We start from the raw sequence: 19,033 nt of genomic DNA, 5'->3' as shown, positions 1-19,033 counted from the left end.
GGTTGTCGGGGCAGGTTCAAAGTACACTTTCAATGTCGTTGATCGCGTTGTTCAGCTTGCTGTTGAACCAGTAATCTTCCTTCTCCTTTCTGAAGCCTTGTTTGTTGCGCGTTTGTATAAAAGTATGTCTGTACTGATATCTCGTCTATTTTCACATCTTTAATACAGTTTTCGATTATCTTATAATAAGAAAGTAGCTGAATACTTAGTTGTGGTGGCCATTGGCTGCGGAAATATTAAAGTTAGCAAGGACAAAGAATGGTCCTAAACCCCAGTGCAGAAGGCACTAAAAGATGCAGTGGCGCCACAACATACAATAAGCCAGCTTGTTATGTACGTCTTCTCTCAATTTCTTTATCAGAAACTGAAGTTTTCGATATGGCCTTGGCAGCTGCTTGTCTTGTTATTAGCCTTCTAGCTGGTCCTGCAGTGTACGACAGTGACACCAAGTATATCTCCGTGGATCATATTTTTGGAGACAGCGCTGGTTGGAGCCAAGGAGTGGATTACAAGAAATGGGCTTCTGGCAAAAGATTCTCAGTAAGTTCTGCATTTCATATTTTCGTATACCAGAATGTTACAAACAATTTGCTACCTTGAGATCACTTGCAGTTTCATTCTTTTCTACTCAAATTACTTGTACTAAATTATACATAATGATCATGATCAGTATTCAAATACGGACCCTCCCACATTGTGAATGAAGTCGGTCCATCGGATTACAATCTTGCACCACTGGCATCGCTGATGACATGTAAAGGAGGCAACAGCACTGTCCCACTGTCACGCGTCACTGTGGAAGAATTCCTTCCCACAGCACCGCCAACGAAAGGATCATCTAGTGATGCAGTTGGTAGCTCTGGTGAAATGAACAAGATGGTGCTTGCAATTTGTATTGCTTTTGCAGGTCTAATGGGTTTCACTGTGAACTAGGGAAGAGGCAGTGCTGCACTTAATATCTTTGTTGTAACACTGTAGTTGTGTTGTGTCATTCAAATATTAAAACTGGTTAAAATAAAAACGTAGTGATGATAAAATCTCCTCCATCTCTATTATCTCTATTATTTGAGGCTCTTCTGAATTTCGCTAATTTCTTACAAGTTCAGTGTTCTAAAGATCCTGATTTATTTTTGACTTCAAAAAAAAAAATCTTGATTAATTAAAATTAATTCTCAAAAAATAATTTTATTTCAACTAAAAATTTTTGATTTATCAAAAAAATCTTCGAAAATCAATAGATCCACTTATTAATTCCGATTACCGATTTGAACAACCGTATTTAAACCAAGGAAGGAAGTAACAATGGGCATTCACCTCACATTAGTGGTCAAACGCAATGACTATGTTGGTCCTAAATCGAGCAGTATTTATTTGACTGACCAATATAATAAATGTTTACAAAAAAGGTCATTTAGCCCGCCAGACAGACAGGGTTGCAGCCGTGCACTATTCCGACCTTTTTTAGTTGTCATATTTTTTTTTTATTTATCAAATTGACTAACTTTGACTAAAGAGTATAAGTCACTCTTTCATTATTTTAAAAAATTAAAAATTACATTTTAAAGTAGATTAAAAGTTATTTCCGGTGACATATTTTTTTTATTTTTCCAATTCATAAAATATTAATAAATTCCAGTCAAAACTTGGGTCAATTTGACCGACACAAAACCAAATGTGACAATAAAAAGGGACGGAGGGAGTATATTATATACACTCATGTTCGAGTATGCATTTATCAAGATTTAACTGCACAAATAATTATTCACGTTTATCATTCTCATTTCTACGATACACCTCCTAATATATACTACTAGATTTTGCAGTTGCATATGCTACTCTGTTTTCGACTTGAGAAACTTGTATAAGCCAGGTAAATTTAAGGCTTCATTGAGTTTCAAGTAAGGAATGGAAGGAGTTGATCACTTGGCTGATGGCTGATGAGAGGAGGAAAGCTGAGTTCGATGTCGATTCGATGAAGATCGTTTGGGCTGGTTCTAAGCATGTTTTCGATGTCGTTGATCGCATGTCTAAGCTTGTTGCTGCTGATCCTGTAATCTTCAATCTCTTTTTAATCTCTTTGTTAGAATATAGTAATCCTGATAAAAAGCTATTCTCTAAAATCTCGGGAGTTTTAAGAAAACTGATCGCTTGACATGGTATCAGAGCTCGGCAGAAGACTCGAGTTCGCCTTTAAGGAGAACTGGTCACTTGCCGCTCTTATTGTTTCAGAAATAGTGTTGCTGGTGGATGTTTGATTTGGCTTACTAATCTTATCATTTTCTTCGAGTTGAACTTTGTTCAGAAGCTGTAGGATTTATTGTAGTATCTCAACTGCTTTCGTTACGACTAGGTTTAGGACTGCTTAACTTAGTCTTCTGAAGTAATGCAGAATAGGATCAGAGCACTTTTGTTTCATACTCTAACCAGACTACGACAGATAGTTCATATTTAAAATACCTAAATTTGACCCTTGGCATTCAGTATGTTGATTCGGTGATAGTCTAGTAATCTTTATCAATATTCCTAGTCAAGAAATCTTTCTGGTTTGCCAACAGTATAAGACTATCAATTGGCCATTTGTACTGTCAATTTAAGATATTCAGCACTAGAAGGCCAAATTGTTTAGCAAGTAGCTTTTGGCTTTTGATAAATCATAATACTGCAATATCATTCCGTTCTGTCAAGTGCCATATGCATTTTGCGTTTTGTCTGATTACTGTTTTTGTTATGAATAATGCTTAACAGCTCTGTCTTGGATTTAGGTCTTTCGGAAGGATGACAGGACTATGCTCAGTCGAAAGGACTTGTTTACGAGCTCCCTTAAAAAATCAGCTCATGCATTCAAGAGAATGAACGAACTTAATTTAACTTGTAGGTACTCAATCAAGGTGCTCTAGTTAATTCTTATGTAGTAAAGCCAAGGAGAGTGAAGCTATCTTTTTCAGTTTTGGTTTCATTTCTGACGAAATGATACTTGTGAAATTGCAGATGAAGAGGCAACTGAGCTAAGGTTTTTTGTGGATGAGCCAACTTATACGGATCTTCATTGGGTAAATCTTATTCCTTGCATTTACTGTCGTAAATGCTGTCTGCCTATGTTGACATACTGTTGTTTTGTGTGTATAAATTAAAACATCACTTACAATGCACATGCTTAATGAGGTAGTTATCTGTAACCTGGACTCGTAAACTTGTATTGTTTGTTGCGATGTCTTAAAAGAAAGAACACAATACCACTGAATTAGGTCTCTCACCAAGTCACGATGGCTTATAACAAGTGCTTCTTCTATTATTCCTATTTGTTTTTTCCAGGGAATGTTTGTTCCTGCTATAAAAGGACAAGGTACTGATGAACAACAAGAAAAATGGTTGCCTCTTGCTCAGAAAATGCAAATTATTGGCTGCTATGCACAGACTGAGCTTGGTCATGGATCCAATGTACAAGGCCTTGAAACCACTGCCACATTTGATTCAAAAACGGACGAGTTTGTACTTCACAGTCCAACACTTACATCAAGCAAAGTGAGTATAATGATTTATAAGATAGTATTAACTTTCTTGAACACTTCACAGATGGAAATGGAGTCGATTACATAGCCCTACATTGTTGACCTACATATTCTCTTAAGCGAGGGCAATCTAAATATATTATTAATACTTGCTATTTGGTTAATTTTAAGTTTACTTTTTATATATTTGCGCAAACTTTTACTTATATCTTTTGTGCTCTAAATCTTAATAGTGGTGGCCTGGAGGTTTGGGTAAAGTATCAACACATGCTGTTGTTTATGCTCGTCTTTTAACCGATGGTCAAGACCACGGGGTACATGGTAATTACAAATTAACTTTTTTCTATCATTTTCTGGGATTTACTCCAAGCAAGAACAAAATTTATGAACGATAACTTAGCAAAACTAGTCTGAATTTGTATGCACGTGTATTTGGTGAAGGTTTTATTGTCCAACTGCGGAGCTTAGAGGATCACTTACCTCTTCCGGGCATAACTGTTGGTGATATTGGTACAAAATTTGGAAATGGAGCATACAACACAATGGACAATGGTGTGTTAAGGTTTGATCATGTGCGTATACCTAGAAATCAAATGTTGATGCGGTATGTCAATCCTAATCTTAAATTTTTCTAACCATTATCAAATATACGTGTGATCATTATTCTGATGTTATTTGAACTTCTCAGAGTCTTGCAGGTTTCAAGAGAAGGAAAGTGTACATACTCTGATGTTCCTCGCCAGCTTATCTATGGGACTATGGTATATGTCCGGCAAAAAATTGTAAAGGATGCTTCAAATGCTTTATCCAGGGCAGTTACTATTGCTACGAGGTATAGCTGTGTGCGTAGACAATTTGGTTCTCAGAATGGTGGACCAGAGACTCAGGTAAATGAACACCCCCAATTAAGTCATAAGTAATTATCAGCTTTTGAAAGTGCGCTTTGGTTGATGGTGTCAACTACTCGCCTTCTTTGATGTTAATTCCAAATGATTGGTTGGCAGTAATTAATTTCCTGTTTCGTTAGCAAATTACCACATAATGCCTTTCCATTCTCCCTTTGTTAGGTGATTGATTACAAAACTCAGCAAAACAGGCTTTTTCCTTTGCTGGCTTCTGCGTATGCCTTCAGATTCGTTGCTGAATGGTTACATTGGTTGTATGGCGATGTGACAGACAGATTGAAAGTCAATGATTTCTCCACATTGCAGGAGGCTCATGCATGTACTGCAGGGCTCAAGTCTTTGACCACCTCCGCTACTGCTGTAAGTCACTAGTTCCCAATTCTACTGCCATCTTTCATATTAGACAATTCTATTCTGGTCTGTGGTGGAATGTAACTTGAAAGGTTTGCAATATGCAGAGTTCCATTTTATAGGTAATTTGTCTGGTATACTTATTAGATTTTTGTTTAGGATGCTATTGAAGAATGCCGGAAATTATGTGGGGGGCATGGCTACCTCTGTAGCAGTGGCCTTCCTGAGCTATTTGCAGTATATATACCTGGCTGTACATATGAAGGAGACAATGTGGTGCTGCTTTTACAGGTACTAGACATCAATAAATTAATTGATTTATTTGTCGATGAAATTGAAACAAACACCTTACTACTTTCTGTTTGAGTGTTAATACTATCTGATAACCCTGATGTTCCATATTATTGCTAATACTCAAGAAGCTCCTTTTGTAGGTTGCGAGGTATCTTGTGAAGATGGTCTCTCAGTTGGGATCTGGGATACAACCTGTCGGGACAACGGCCTATATGGGAAGAGCTGAACAACTAATGCAATGCCATTCTGATGTTAAAAAAGGTAGATCTGTAATGCCTAAAGTGCAGTCTAATGCTCTCGTCGTCTGTACACTGAAAACTGAAAGTGTAGTAGATAGTCGATAGTGTTTATGTATATAATTTGTAGTGGTTAACAGTACACACTCCTGCACAAGAAATACATGTTATACAGTATTCTGTTTTTAAGTGCTGTAACATTAACATGGTAGTTAGCGCAATAAACCACATACGAAATTGGGCTGATAGCATTCTGCAGTTCATATATAATACTATGCATCTAATATTTTGCTCTTGAATATATGCAGCTGAGGATTGGCTAAATCCCAGTGCAATATTAGAAGCATTCGAGGCTAGGGCCATCAGAATGGCAGTTTCCACTGCTCGGAGCTTAGGCAAATTTTCAAATCCAGAAGAAGGTGATATGATCTTGATAAATTTTGTGCATAAATTGCTTTTTTACTCTCTGCTATATCAAATATTTCGATCAGAACTCATTTGCAAGGAAATGAAATGGTCTTTCTAGTTTAAAGTGAGGGTACAGTTACTTTCCTAGCATCAGATAAACTTGTGGTATAGTTTGCTCAAGTTCTGCATTGCGTTTATGGGCAAAGTTAGAGGGTCCAATTGCTGGTTTTTTGATTCACGAGTTCAAAGGGACTATAGTAAAGAGGCTTATAATCATCCGAATCCAATACACATGTTCTCATTAATTTCAGGTTTTGCGGAACTGTCAGCAGATTTAGCCGAGGTGGCAGTTGCTCACTGCCAGTTAATTGTGGTTTCCAAGTAAGCTTCTTCAACTCCCTTCTGTCTTGTGAAACAACTTTCTGTTTTTTGTGATAGAGCTACCCAGTCTAAGTTTGCTTCAACTCTTCCAAATTGATAGCGCCAATCGGTTTATGCAGAATTTTAAACATCATACACTCTTTCTGCAGGTTCATTAATAAATTGAAACAAGAAATTCATGGAAATGGAGTTAAACAGCAACTTATACTTCTGTACAATATCTATGCACTCTCCCTTCTTCACAAGCATCGGGGTGAATTCCTCGCGACTAGCAGTATCACAGCCAAGCAGGCTTCACTCGCGACTACTCAACTCAGAAATTTGTTTTCCCAGGTTGCTATTAAACACTTTCGGTTGCATCTTTTTTATCATTTAACATGATATCAGAGCGCTAAAAAATTCACCATTTATCATCAGGTCCGTCCAAACGCAGTTGCCCTCGTCGACTCGTTCAACTACACAGACCACTACCTCGGTTCAGTCCTCGGTCGATACGATGGAAATGTATATCCCAAGCTCTACGAGGCAGCATGGAAGGATCCATTGAATGACTCTGTTGTGCCTGATGGTTATGTTGAATACATCAAGCCTTTGCTCCAGAACAACTTACACCTATCCAGGCTCTGACACCGAACCCGAAAACTAACCTGAGTAATGCTAGAGATCTCAAAAATTGTACGAATAATTTATTTCGAGATCTGAAATTCTATATTATAATTTGTTCATTCAAAATTTTATAAACTAAGACCAGCTTTTTTTCTTAGGACCGACCATGTCAATACTGTACAAAAATTACATGTTAAACTAATATGCCGTACGATTAACACACTTAAAAAATGTAACTAGAGAATGAGTCTGCACTAATTAGGTATTTTGCTTTACAACAACTTCTAGCATCAGTGTTCATCACTTAGTTTTGTAGTTTAGTTGTCATGATCTTAATAATATGTGTGAAGCCAATCCAATTTTGCTCACATTCAAGGCGGCTAAAAATGGGTTATTATGTTCAACTTCTAGAAGTAATTAATTTATTAATTAATCATGCTTAGCAGAGTTGTTAGCACATATGAGACATTCTTTAGTTGGATTAAAGAATTTAAATTAGGGCTGTCAAAAAAATTCGAAAGATCCGATATCCGTCCGAAAAATCCGCAACCGTATCCGAGAAAAAGCGGATATTATTCGTATCCGAAATAAAGCGGATATTATCCGTATCCGAATCCGTGATATTCGAATCCGAAATTAAATACATATATGATATTTAAATTATATAATATATAAGTATATGTAATTAAAATTTTATTTTATTTAGCTTGTAGTGTGTGTATATGCATTAAATAATACATTTACATAATTTTTATATAATTGTACAAATACTCAAACACTTTATACATATATAAAAATATTATTTGAGCTTAGTCATCAAAAAATTGTTTGAAAATCATCGTTAATACGGTAGAGTCATCAAAAATATCCGACATCCATCCGAAATATTCGCATCCGTATCCGAGAAAAAGCGGATATTATCCGTATCCGAAATAATGCGGATATTATCCGTATCTGAATCCGGCCATTACGGATACGGATACGGATATAGGCATATCCGTATCCGAATTATCCGTTTGACAGCCCTAATTTAAATACTCCGTCTCACAATACAAGTGTCTTTTGGAAAAATTATGCATCTTAAGAAAATATTAATTAGATAAAATTTTCTCACTTTGTAACCCTAATAAATGTATTAATGTAGACTCTTATTCAACCATCATTAATTGTTATACAACTTTCAAGAAGGGTAATTTTGGAATATTGTCAATTTATTTGTATTGGAAACTAAAATTAGACAAGTATTATGGTACAAAAATATCTTCCAAAACAAAATTGTATTGTGGGACGGAGGGAGTATTCTATTTGTTAGGCGATCTGAAACAAATCGGTTACATGTTTAGCTTTTTTTTGTTTCTTATTCAGGTTGTAATTGACAATTCGAGGATTTGTCTCGGCTGGGTTTCAGTTCTTTATTAAATTCTTCGCTTTTCATCAAAAAAAAATACACCATGATTAGTTTATTTCTGTGATTGTTTACGAGTAAGTAGTGTTGTAGATCGATCCGAATTATATTGTGTCTAGATTTATATGAGCCTCAAAAAATATGAAACATGTCTTGTATCGTTTTAAATCGATCCAAATTAGATACCGGATATGAGTACTCATGTATGTGTTCACATCATGTGTCATTCAAAATATGATCCCACCCTAATATTCAAAATATGATCCCACCCTAATATTCGAATATGATTCATATTTCGTATTCAATTCGAATTTATGTACACATCATATGTTTAACTCATTACATTTTTAAGGCCAACTCCAACCATAGATCCAAATTTGGATCACTAAATGATCCATATTTATTTAGGGTGGGATCCAAATCATATTCCAACCATGCGAGCCAAATATATATCCAAAATATTCATCCTTATAATATTCATATACTTTGACTTTAAATATTTTAAAAAACGATTAACTAATTTCATCATTAATTATAATAATACAATTAACAACTAGACAAAGATAAAATATTACAAAATAATTCGAAAAAGTTAAAACAGTACATAAAAATAAATTAAAAGCATTAAAATATTAATTGTCAGAGAATTAGTATATTTTTCTCACAAATGCTCAATTAGTGCGTTTCGAAGTTCGAGATGGGCAATATTTATCTTTGATTTTTTTGTAGCGATTGATAAATTGTCGAAATTTTATATATTTTTAAATTTTAATTTATAACTAATCATTATTTTAATTATATTCTAATCTTAATTAATCTATCTTTAATAACATTAACAAGATCATCAAATAATAAAAGTAATAATATTTTAATGTTAAAAAGATTTGGACCAGTGAATAGTATTGATCCAAATTTGGACCAGTACTATTCACTCACTGATCCAAATTTGGATCACTTTTTAGTCCACGGCTGGAGTGGTTTGGGGCATAACTGCCCCAAATTTGGATTTTGGATAACGGTTGGAGATGCCCTAAATAAATAGTTATCATATTATAAAATTTTAATATCTTATTTAAGTTTTAATCTTCATAAAATATAATTTATTTACTGTGATAGACTAATAGTGCATATTATCATCTATTGAATCATACCCGGTTAGAAAATAGAAAATACTCCCTCCATCGCATATTGTATGTCTTATTTTGACTACTGAAAAGTCAGACCGACTAAACTTTGTCGGCAAATTAGACATATTATCCAACTTAAAAAGATTAAAAAACTTATTTTATTAGAAAATATATCTAATCATCTTTAAAATTTATTTTTCAGATTTTAAAAATATTTAATAAATTTTCTGTAACTAATAGTCAAAGTTTGGTTATATTGACCAACGAATAATAAAATAGGACACATATTATGAGATGGAGGGAGTACGATATTAACTGATATTTGGTCCGGATCAGCAACTCAAATACTCGATCGATTTGTATCGTAATGATTTGATCCCGGATCTAAATATGAACATCCTAAAACCTATTACTATCATTCCGATTATATAATTCCTCTTATGTAATATTTTACAGCCTATTGATAAGGAATATTGTAAAATATGCTATATAATTCCTCTTAAAACCGGTTATGACGATAAAATGTTATGCTTTTTATTTTCAGGAATTTGTTAGTGAAAAAAATATAGAGGTCGTTTGAGTGAGTTTAAAGTAAGTGATTTTTTATTAATGTAAAGAACTGAAGTAGAAGTTATAAACAAGTTAAGACTTATAAATGATTAAAATGTTTGAGAAAGAAGTGGAAGTCATGAAACAGAAGCTAGTATTCTCAGCTTTTTATAAGTATTTCTTGACTTTTTAGACAAACAGTACAAAATAAGTGTTTCTAACTTATAAGATGAGAAGCCGATTTTTAAGCCCCAGCCAAAACCCCGCAGACCACTAAATTCAGGTCAGCCGCTAGTGATGTTATTGCAAACTAAATCAAGGATACCAAATAATTTGTCTTAAAAAAAGTAAAGATGACAAAAAAATGGGACCCAGTTAACTACTTTGGTAGTGGAATTGGATGAGAGTATCTTCTAATTATGAGCAGGAAATGGATCCAAAATTATAAACCATAAAAAATCTAATTATATAGACTAATAATTGTAGGGTCATTCAAGAAAAAGGATGATTAATATTTTAAAAAAATCAAAATGGGGTAACAAAATTTGCCTCATTAAATGTGGACCTTTATGCTTTGGTCCCATCTCATTCTTTTATATTGACTTTATTCCAATTCATGTTAAATTTATATGAACCTCAGCTTCCTTGAGCCTAGCCATATCCCCCTGCATGCTCCTTCTATCATGAAAGAACAATCCTCTTCTTCTACTTCTCAAGATCGTACCAAATGCACACCCTCTTCCTCCACCAGCACCTCCTCACTAAAGCCCGTCGTGTCGCGAAAATTGACAAAAAAATCGGCTGAAAATGCCAGCATTAAAATGGTCAAAAAATCAGAAAAATGCAGCAGCAGCAGCAGCAGCAGTATTGCAGATGGAAAACACCCTATTTATCGCGGTGTACGAATCAGGAGCTGGGGAAAATGGGTGTCAGAAATCCGCGAGCCGAGGAAAAAATCAAGAATTTGGCTAGGCACATTTGCAACTCCTGAGATGGCTGCCAGAGCTCATGATGTTGCTGCTATAGCAATAAAAGGCCACTCTGCATTCCTCAATTTTCCTGATTTGGCTCATAAATTGCCCGAACCAGCCTCCAAGTCTCCGAAAGATATTCAAGCAGCCGCAGCCCAAGCAGCAGCCATGGATGACACTACTACAAGCCATGAAACTGAAACTGAAGCTGAGCTGAGCGGAGCTGAGACGAGGCCTAGTGAGGCCTTTGGAGAGTCCTCCTCAACGTCCCCTACAAGGCGCGGTGAGGACCCTTTTCTTGGCTTACCACATCTCTTCCAGCCTAATTTGGGTCCTAAATTTGGCTATGAATTCCCATGGAGCCTGGCTCTAGCCGAGACCATCGATGGTGAAATTTGGCTTGATGAGCCATTATTATGGTAGCTAGCCAAAAGTACTATTTCCAACTAGTATTATCACTAATGTTTCTTCGTAAATCCAGCAAGTTCATATGCTTGAATTAGTTTTTTCTTCTTCTCTGCATCAAATTTGTCTCAATTCCAGAAGACAAGGCATGCTGTCTTATATCTGTAAATAAAGAAAGGCGTTCTTGACGCGGTAGTCAAGTGTCTACAAGTTATCTAATTAATAACGGGTTCAAACACCCGGAAACAACTTCTGATTAATTCGTCGACTGTTGCAGCTTGTTACTGAGGTCTGATCATAAAAGTCCGATTACAAATCTGTATCAGACTCTTCAATAACAAATTAATTGTATGTTAAGCTCGCGCTAGTGACTAATGTTTATGTTAACATATTCAAATACGAAACATGCCCGGGTTTAAATTCCTAAACACGCCTATAAATAAGAATAACAAGGACTTATCCGAAACATAAGTTGATCAAGCATGCACCCTCAATATAATTTTAGTAGTGCTACAAGCAAGTCGCACCAAAAACTACCTTACCAAACTTGGTACCCTAAATTGTATGATTATACCCCACTATTTATGTAGATTAAATATAAGTTTCGAAATCATATTTTTCGGGTTGAAGAATGGATCACGGGCATTTGAGACCTCCCTCAAATCAAATTCCTGATATCATATTAAGAACTATTCATCTAAAATCTTAAGGTGTTAGAAGAAAGTTCAATTGAATTTTTCGCTATATTTCAACGAATCCGTCTTCGGAAAATAATCCCATCAGATCAAGAGATTACTTTTATAATTATATTATGAAATTTATAGTGTGTGTTAATGTTGCTTTTTAATTACGTGAAAGATTTTGATTGGTGAAATTTTTTGTGCATGCAAGAGGTTAGAGACTAGTCTAGGAAGAGGCACAGATTAAAGAAAATAGATCTTTTTTCATCATTCTAAATTTTCTAAAATTATAGAAGTGTCCCCATAACTTTAAAAATACAGAAATATTTTTCAAAAATTTGCCTGGTATCCATCTAAAATCAGAATTCTAGATACGTCCATGCAAGAGACTATCATTATTATTAGATGGAAGCTAATAAAAATCAATCATCTAATTAAAAAAATTGTTAAACACACACCATAAAATTTGTTGTGTTATATAATATTCTTCCGCAAATCCGCAACTCACTATTCGGGACAAACAAAATAATGTACCATCTTGGAGCACAAAGAAGTACCATAAACTTTAGGTAACCATCAAAAAAGTGAACACGTATATATATTGTACTATAAAGAGAATAACGAAGGTGTTCCCTATATATTCCACTAACAAATCGGTTGAAAAAACTTGCATGGTTCTGTTCTCTTTTCTCCATCATCACATTTCCTGTCCTTACCACTTTGTATGGTATAGCCTCAACTAATGTCCCCCGAGATAATGTCCGTAACGGTTGGTTCAGCTGAGTAAAAGATGGGACTTGTATCTTCTTGGTAACGTTCGACTCTCGAAAGGAGTAGAATTGATGATTATGCCTCCTGTATATTTCAAATAAATAAATAAATAAATATCACAGATTGTTAAATTAATTAAAATTTCAAATAATTTTCTTATATACGAGGATTCGACATTTGGGATTCGACACAACTCGAACTTCGGATAGTCCGCAGATTCCAATTTTCCCCGCTCCCCGTCCCGTAAAAATAGAGATGAAGAAGCTAAGGTGACATCAGTTCTGAGGCTTACTGCTTACCTAATGATTCAGATTTTATTGATTAAGATTAAACGTGGCTATGCAAGATTGATTAGTATGGTCAATTGTGCTTTAAGCACATAATTAGTATTGGTCCTACAACTAACTATCGATTTAGCTAGGAGTTAACTACTTAATTATTCATTTAAATGTTTTAATGGGTTGTGTTCAAACTCAATTATTAAACCGCCATAATAGTACATAGCTAAATTTTGGAGTCAATCGGAACTCAGAGTTATTTTCAACCGATTCTTAACTAGATTTAATGACTTCTTATTGATTTGAAATTTACAGGAAATATCACATTCTACAATAGATAATTTCACCGGCAAATACATTACTCCTATTTAATATGCAGCTGAAATCGTAATGGACTGCCAACGAAATTTTGTCCTTGTAATAGTTTTGATTGACCCACTTAATATCGTCCTTGCTAATTTGAGCAATATTTTATAACTGATGCTCAAGACAAAACTTAAATATTTTGAAATCAATAATACGAAATATAATCCGTTTGAAGCACGAGTCAAAACGAATCCAAATTTCCCTGAGAAACTAATGACCTACGATCTGACCTTGCACACTATTTGGCCGTCACTTATAAATATACAATGGGTTTGTCTTGTGCATGTACATGAACACCTGCAAAGAATTGAATTTTATGTATCTAACTTATTTTGATTAGTGTGATTGTTTTATGTGCAAGTGGTTCATTATTATTAAAAAATAAGAATCAATTAAAATAATTTAAATATATGCTCATGAACCCATCATAAAAAATTCAGATAAATATAGTACTCCCTCCGTCCCAATTTATTTGTCTTGTTTGACTTTTTATGATCAAATCAACCAAATTTTGACTGAAATTTACATATATAAAATAATTAGAAAAAGTTATGAAAAATATATTTCTAGAACGTATATTTGTTCTACTTTAAAATATATTTTTTGATTTTTCAAGATTATGTAGGAATAATTACTAATTATCAAACAAAGTTCGATAAATTTGATCACAAAAAGTCAAACAAGACAGATAAATTCGAACATAAGGAGTACGAAACAACATGAAAACAAAGAGCCTGAGCAATGATTTCCATGAATCCGGCTTATAGCATAGATCATTTAATATATACCCCAAATTTACGTCCAAGAAAGGGAATGTGATACTTGCAATATATCTTGAACCTGACTAAGGAACTGCGGAAACATGCAACGTGCAGTTTTAGCTGAGAAATGAAATCTATCTGTATATTAAAGTCCGTGTTTCGTTTACAAAATACGAACCCCTTCTCTTCCTTCCCTACATTAAAAAATATTTAGGTGTGGTCGGGAGCTATAAACCAGTGACGTGACCACAGTGGACTCACTTTTTACTTTCTATTCCGGCTATTCTAATTTTTTATTAAATATAATTTATAAATTCTTTTAATTTTTTTTGGAACAAAAGATAATATTTAAATGATTATTTACAAAAATTCAAAATAAATTATGGAATTATATTTTATTTAAAAACAGTCAAAAAAAAGTACATAAAAATATAAGTGGAGTACAACTTTAAGGCAACTGGTCCAGTTTATCTACCGTTATTTTTTTTTTAAAACTCAGCGAGTATTAAATAATTTAAAATAAGTAACTAAACTGTTCGAGGACAATGCAGCAGCCTTCTATGTATATGTAAAAATTTTTGAATCAATAATAGAAAATTGTTACTTTTTCAATAACAAAAATTTGTTAGTGAATGATTATATCAATCACTCGCGACTTGCACCTATTTCACCTATTTAAATGGTTTCAGATTTTCTTCTTAAATATAACAACCTTAAAGTGATCGACTTGGAGTTTAAATATATACATGTATAACAACATGCTTTTGAAAAACAAAAAAAGACATGTATAACAACATTATAATGGAACATATACTTGCCTATGTATATACTCTGGTTTTCAAGTTCTAATTACAAAATTCTGTGTATATAAAAATTCTAGAAATTATTAAAATTTTAAGATATGATAATCAGATATATGTATAATTTATAGTTTGGTATGGTACTATAACTACCATTTTCTAATTTAATTCATTAAAAGTTTGTACTAAATGTTAGATGTAATACTAATGAAAATGTATATACGTGTCTAAGGATCGATTTCCATTAACAAAATATTAAAATAAATTTTTTTATAATTAAAAATAGAAATAAATATAAAATCCTAATAATCATATCATATTCCACATTTAAATTTTCTAAAAGTAAATCATTTAAAATAAAATCATATATTACCTGAAAAGCTGCATCGACCGAAGTTTTAACGGTACTGGACATGTAATAATGATGTTGAAGTCCAGGCATTTAGGCACCAGAGACCTGGAATCCAGGCTACATTCCAAATTATTGCTTAGTTTGCTACCCTTGTCCTATCACAGATTTTCAATTTTGAGCATGTGCATGAAAAACAATTTTACAATTGCGTGTATGCTCGAACAAATAGTCTATTGTTGTCGGGACGGATTCCAGGGTGACATATGGGTCAAGACCTCCTTTAAATTTATTTTTTCCCTAGGAGAAAAAACACTTTCATTAACGAGAATAAAATACAGTCAGGACAAACTCCCAACTGTCGATACAACCAGATTGGAAACAAATAACATACTAAACACAATTAGCTGTTTTATTTCCTGACCGTTTAACATATAGAATTTAAAAATTCTTAAGCTAAAAATGTAATCAATGAATATTCCAAGCGATCCAAATTGAAACAACATCCCTAAAAGCAGCAACATCACAATTGATCTTATCACATAAAACCTATTAGTAGATCATTGTTCGAAAACCCTAATCACATAAACTGAGATCGGAGGAGTGGCACCCCAGCTATCTATATGCCGGATACAAGATATAGACATGTCGAAAGTGTAAACCCCTAATAGATGAACAATCTTTCGTTGTGAAAGGTGAGCTCTTGCAATAATTATCAACAGCTTAGATTTGATGTTGGCCTTCCAGATCCGCAAAAACATCAGTAAAATTATTCTCAACAGATCCGACGTCGAACAAATCTAAACATAACTAAACAAAAACATACCAAACCACTCCAAAAGGAGAGACAAACAACCACTCCAAAAGGAGAGATACATAGAGTTTGATGAAAAATTCTTTGATTCTGTTATCTCATTATTAATTCAAAATTAATTATATACACAAAATATAATTATAGAATATTAATTATATATAACATGGACGATCAATTTGATAACTACAATCTAACAAAAAAATTAATTTTTAAATTTAATTCTACTGTAGAACTACTTTGGACGAATCCGGCCAGTTCTATGTAAAACCAGTTTGTATATTATGATTAATTTTCAACAATTTCTGTAAAAAATATGATGATTTTTTTATTGTTAGATATATATTTAATTATAATGAGATTGATACATAAATTTTGAGTGGATATAGAGGTCTTCTCTACTAAACGCGGGGAATCACCAATTTATACTACACTAATAACTGTTTTATACAATAAATAAACAGCGATTTCATCATAAAAAATTGAGAAAATCTACTTACCTAAACTATTGGTAATCAATTATAGATGATCAATTTCAATAGTGGGAAGGATTTGACGATAAGAAGACGTAAGGGAAGGTGTATGATGGTGGTAAGTAGTCGCTAGTTTTGGTAAGTTATGATGGAAAGTGTATCTGACTATTGGTGATGGTAGGCGATGGTGGCTAGTTATAGAAACGGCTGGTAATGATAGTAAGAGGTCTATTGTTACGGTTTGAGTAAAGATGATGGTCATATACGTTGCATATACATGTGTATATATGTAGTATTTTTGCAAAAAATGTTTTGGACTTGGTTATACGTTGGGTTTTTATTTTGTAGGCTAATTTGATTTGTATTGGAGTAGGACTATATATATATATATATATATATAGATATATATATATATATATATATATATATATATATATATATATATATATATATATGTATGTATGTATGTATGTATGTATGTATGTATTAATTTTAAAGTCGCTGCAACTTGAATTTAGTTAAAAGATAGTATAAATAAACTTATCTTGAGTAACAATCTCTATTAGTGTACCCTCGTCAAAATATTTATTCATTTTATAAGATTATAAAATTAATTTTTAAAAAACTTACTTTTTATAATAGATTATTCTAAATTCTATCTACTATTGTCTGAAGATGATAATTTTTCATCGAGTCCTTCACCGACTTGAAAATGCACATCTAGAGGGTTGAATAGGTGTTATGGCCAATTTACCCAATTTTTATACATTACCGAATAGTTAAACGGCCGGAACAACTTACTGTTAGGATTCGAAATATATTGGCAGTGAGTTAACTATTGATATGCAATGCAATAAAAAAAATAACAGCTAATTAAGAACACAAGAATTTTAGCCAAGTTCAACCCGTATCTCTAATGGTCTACGTCCTGGTTCCCAATTTGATATATTATAAACCACTGAAATATAACAATTACAAGATTCAATTATATATCTTCTTTCAACCCTTGTTCCTATCATCAGCTTGCTTAACCCTTGAACCTGAACCAAATACTCTCTAAGACCTGTACTATTCCAAGTATACTCAGTTTCATGTTTCTTTATCTCACAACTTCGATACACAACAACAATATCAATACACTTTAAATAATTTAATCAAAAAAATACACTTTAAATATTACAATTGAGATTAAAAATATAACGTAAACTAATGTACTCTAATATATAATACGTAAGTATAATGTACTTCGCTGTTCTCTCTATTTTCAAACTCGGGAGAGAGGGCTAATGTGTTGACGAAAGAATCCGGGCATCTTAATTGCATTTGGATCTATACGAACCCTAAATTTCGATTGTATGGTGAATATTTCTCACACTCATTACCTTTTCCACACATGGGATAATTTAACACCATACAAGATAGTGAAACCATCCGTACTTTTTGGTAATATGCTCTACTCCAACGAGGGAGGAACAGCAATGTCTCAGTATGCACAAAAGGACTATTTCACATTTATATTAAACAAACAAATTTGTGACCATTTTATTCTTGGATCCTATAACGATATAGATAGATGTTACTATCAGTCATTATATAGACACCTTGTGACACATAATTAGAAGGAGACAAATGAATTAGATATGTTTATTGGTACCATGTCAATTTCAAAGGTAAGGAACTTGAGGTCAAAAAAAGAACTCTTATAAAATTTTTTATCAAGTATATATATTTATAATAAAAGACAATGAGAATATATAACTTGTGGTATTATGTGTTTATACTTTTTTTTTTGAAATAGAAAAATAATTCAATAATGAAAAATCATACGGCATCTACAGATATAATCGAAATTGAACAAACGCAGAATCATATCGCCGTTGAATCCTTCCATCTTCGGTAGGCAACCAAGCGATTTTTTGAAGAAATATGTTCATGATGTAATACTCCCAATGTTGTTTTGAGCAATCGACCATAAATGCATCACCATACAAACCTTTATCACTGAATCAACATCCATCTCGGGCATGATGAACACACAAAACTCAAACAAAAACCAAACTCTCACAGAAGGAGAACAAACAAAACCCAAATAAATTGGGAACTTATCGAAGAAAACAAGAGATTAACTAATAGTAAAAAAGACAAGATTGGGGCTTTCCACCGATGAAAACCGATGGAAGCCCCTCAGGTAAGACGGTGGCTACGTACTTGTGAGAGAAATTTAGGGTTTTGTGAGAGATAGTTTGATTCTTGTGTTTATTATATGTTTATACTTATAATATATTCTGAATCGAGTGGAAAAAAATCAAATCAATATAGCTATTTGTCCTTGTTTAATATAATTTGATCAATTTTGACCGAAACTCATGTAATCGTAGTAAGGGGAATCGTATTTTGAAAATCGGTCAAATAAATAGGACCAAAATTACATTCATTCAAAAGTTATCCGATCGTAATTAAAAAAATCGGATTTAATATAATGATAAAAATTTTTGAACGAAATTATACTTGACCTAGTTTATATATTCGAGTACATACAATCGGGTCGGATATATGTGCAGTCAAATTTAATTATTCTCTAATATCATTTTTGTATT

At 33.2% G+C, this 19,033-nt stretch overlaps 1 protein-coding gene and 1 pseudogene across 1 annotated transcript; both read left to right on the top strand.

The window, feature by feature from the left end:
• Positions 1-1,776: 1,776 nt before the first annotated feature.
• Positions 1,777-6,847, top strand: LOC108206507 (peroxisomal acyl-coenzyme A oxidase 1-like; annotated as a pseudogene).
• Positions 6,848-10,592: 3,745 nt separating this feature from the next.
• Positions 10,593-11,165, top strand: LOC108208226 (ethylene-responsive transcription factor ERF039). Its single transcript, XM_017378736.2, has one exon. It carries the CDS (start codon positions 10,593-10,595, stop codon positions 11,163-11,165), a length of 573 nt encoding a protein of 190 aa, XP_017234225.2.
• Positions 11,166-19,033: the final 7,868 nt, after the last annotated feature.

Source organism: Daucus carota, chromosome 2 (assembly GCF_001625215.2).
Source record: "Daucus carota subsp. sativus chromosome 2, DH1 v3.0, whole genome shotgun sequence".
NCBI classification, from domain to species: Eukaryota; Viridiplantae; Streptophyta; class Magnoliopsida; order Apiales; family Apiaceae; genus Daucus; species Daucus carota.
Note: the sequence above shows the minus strand (reverse complement) of the source record. Positions and strands in the feature narration are given on the sequence as shown.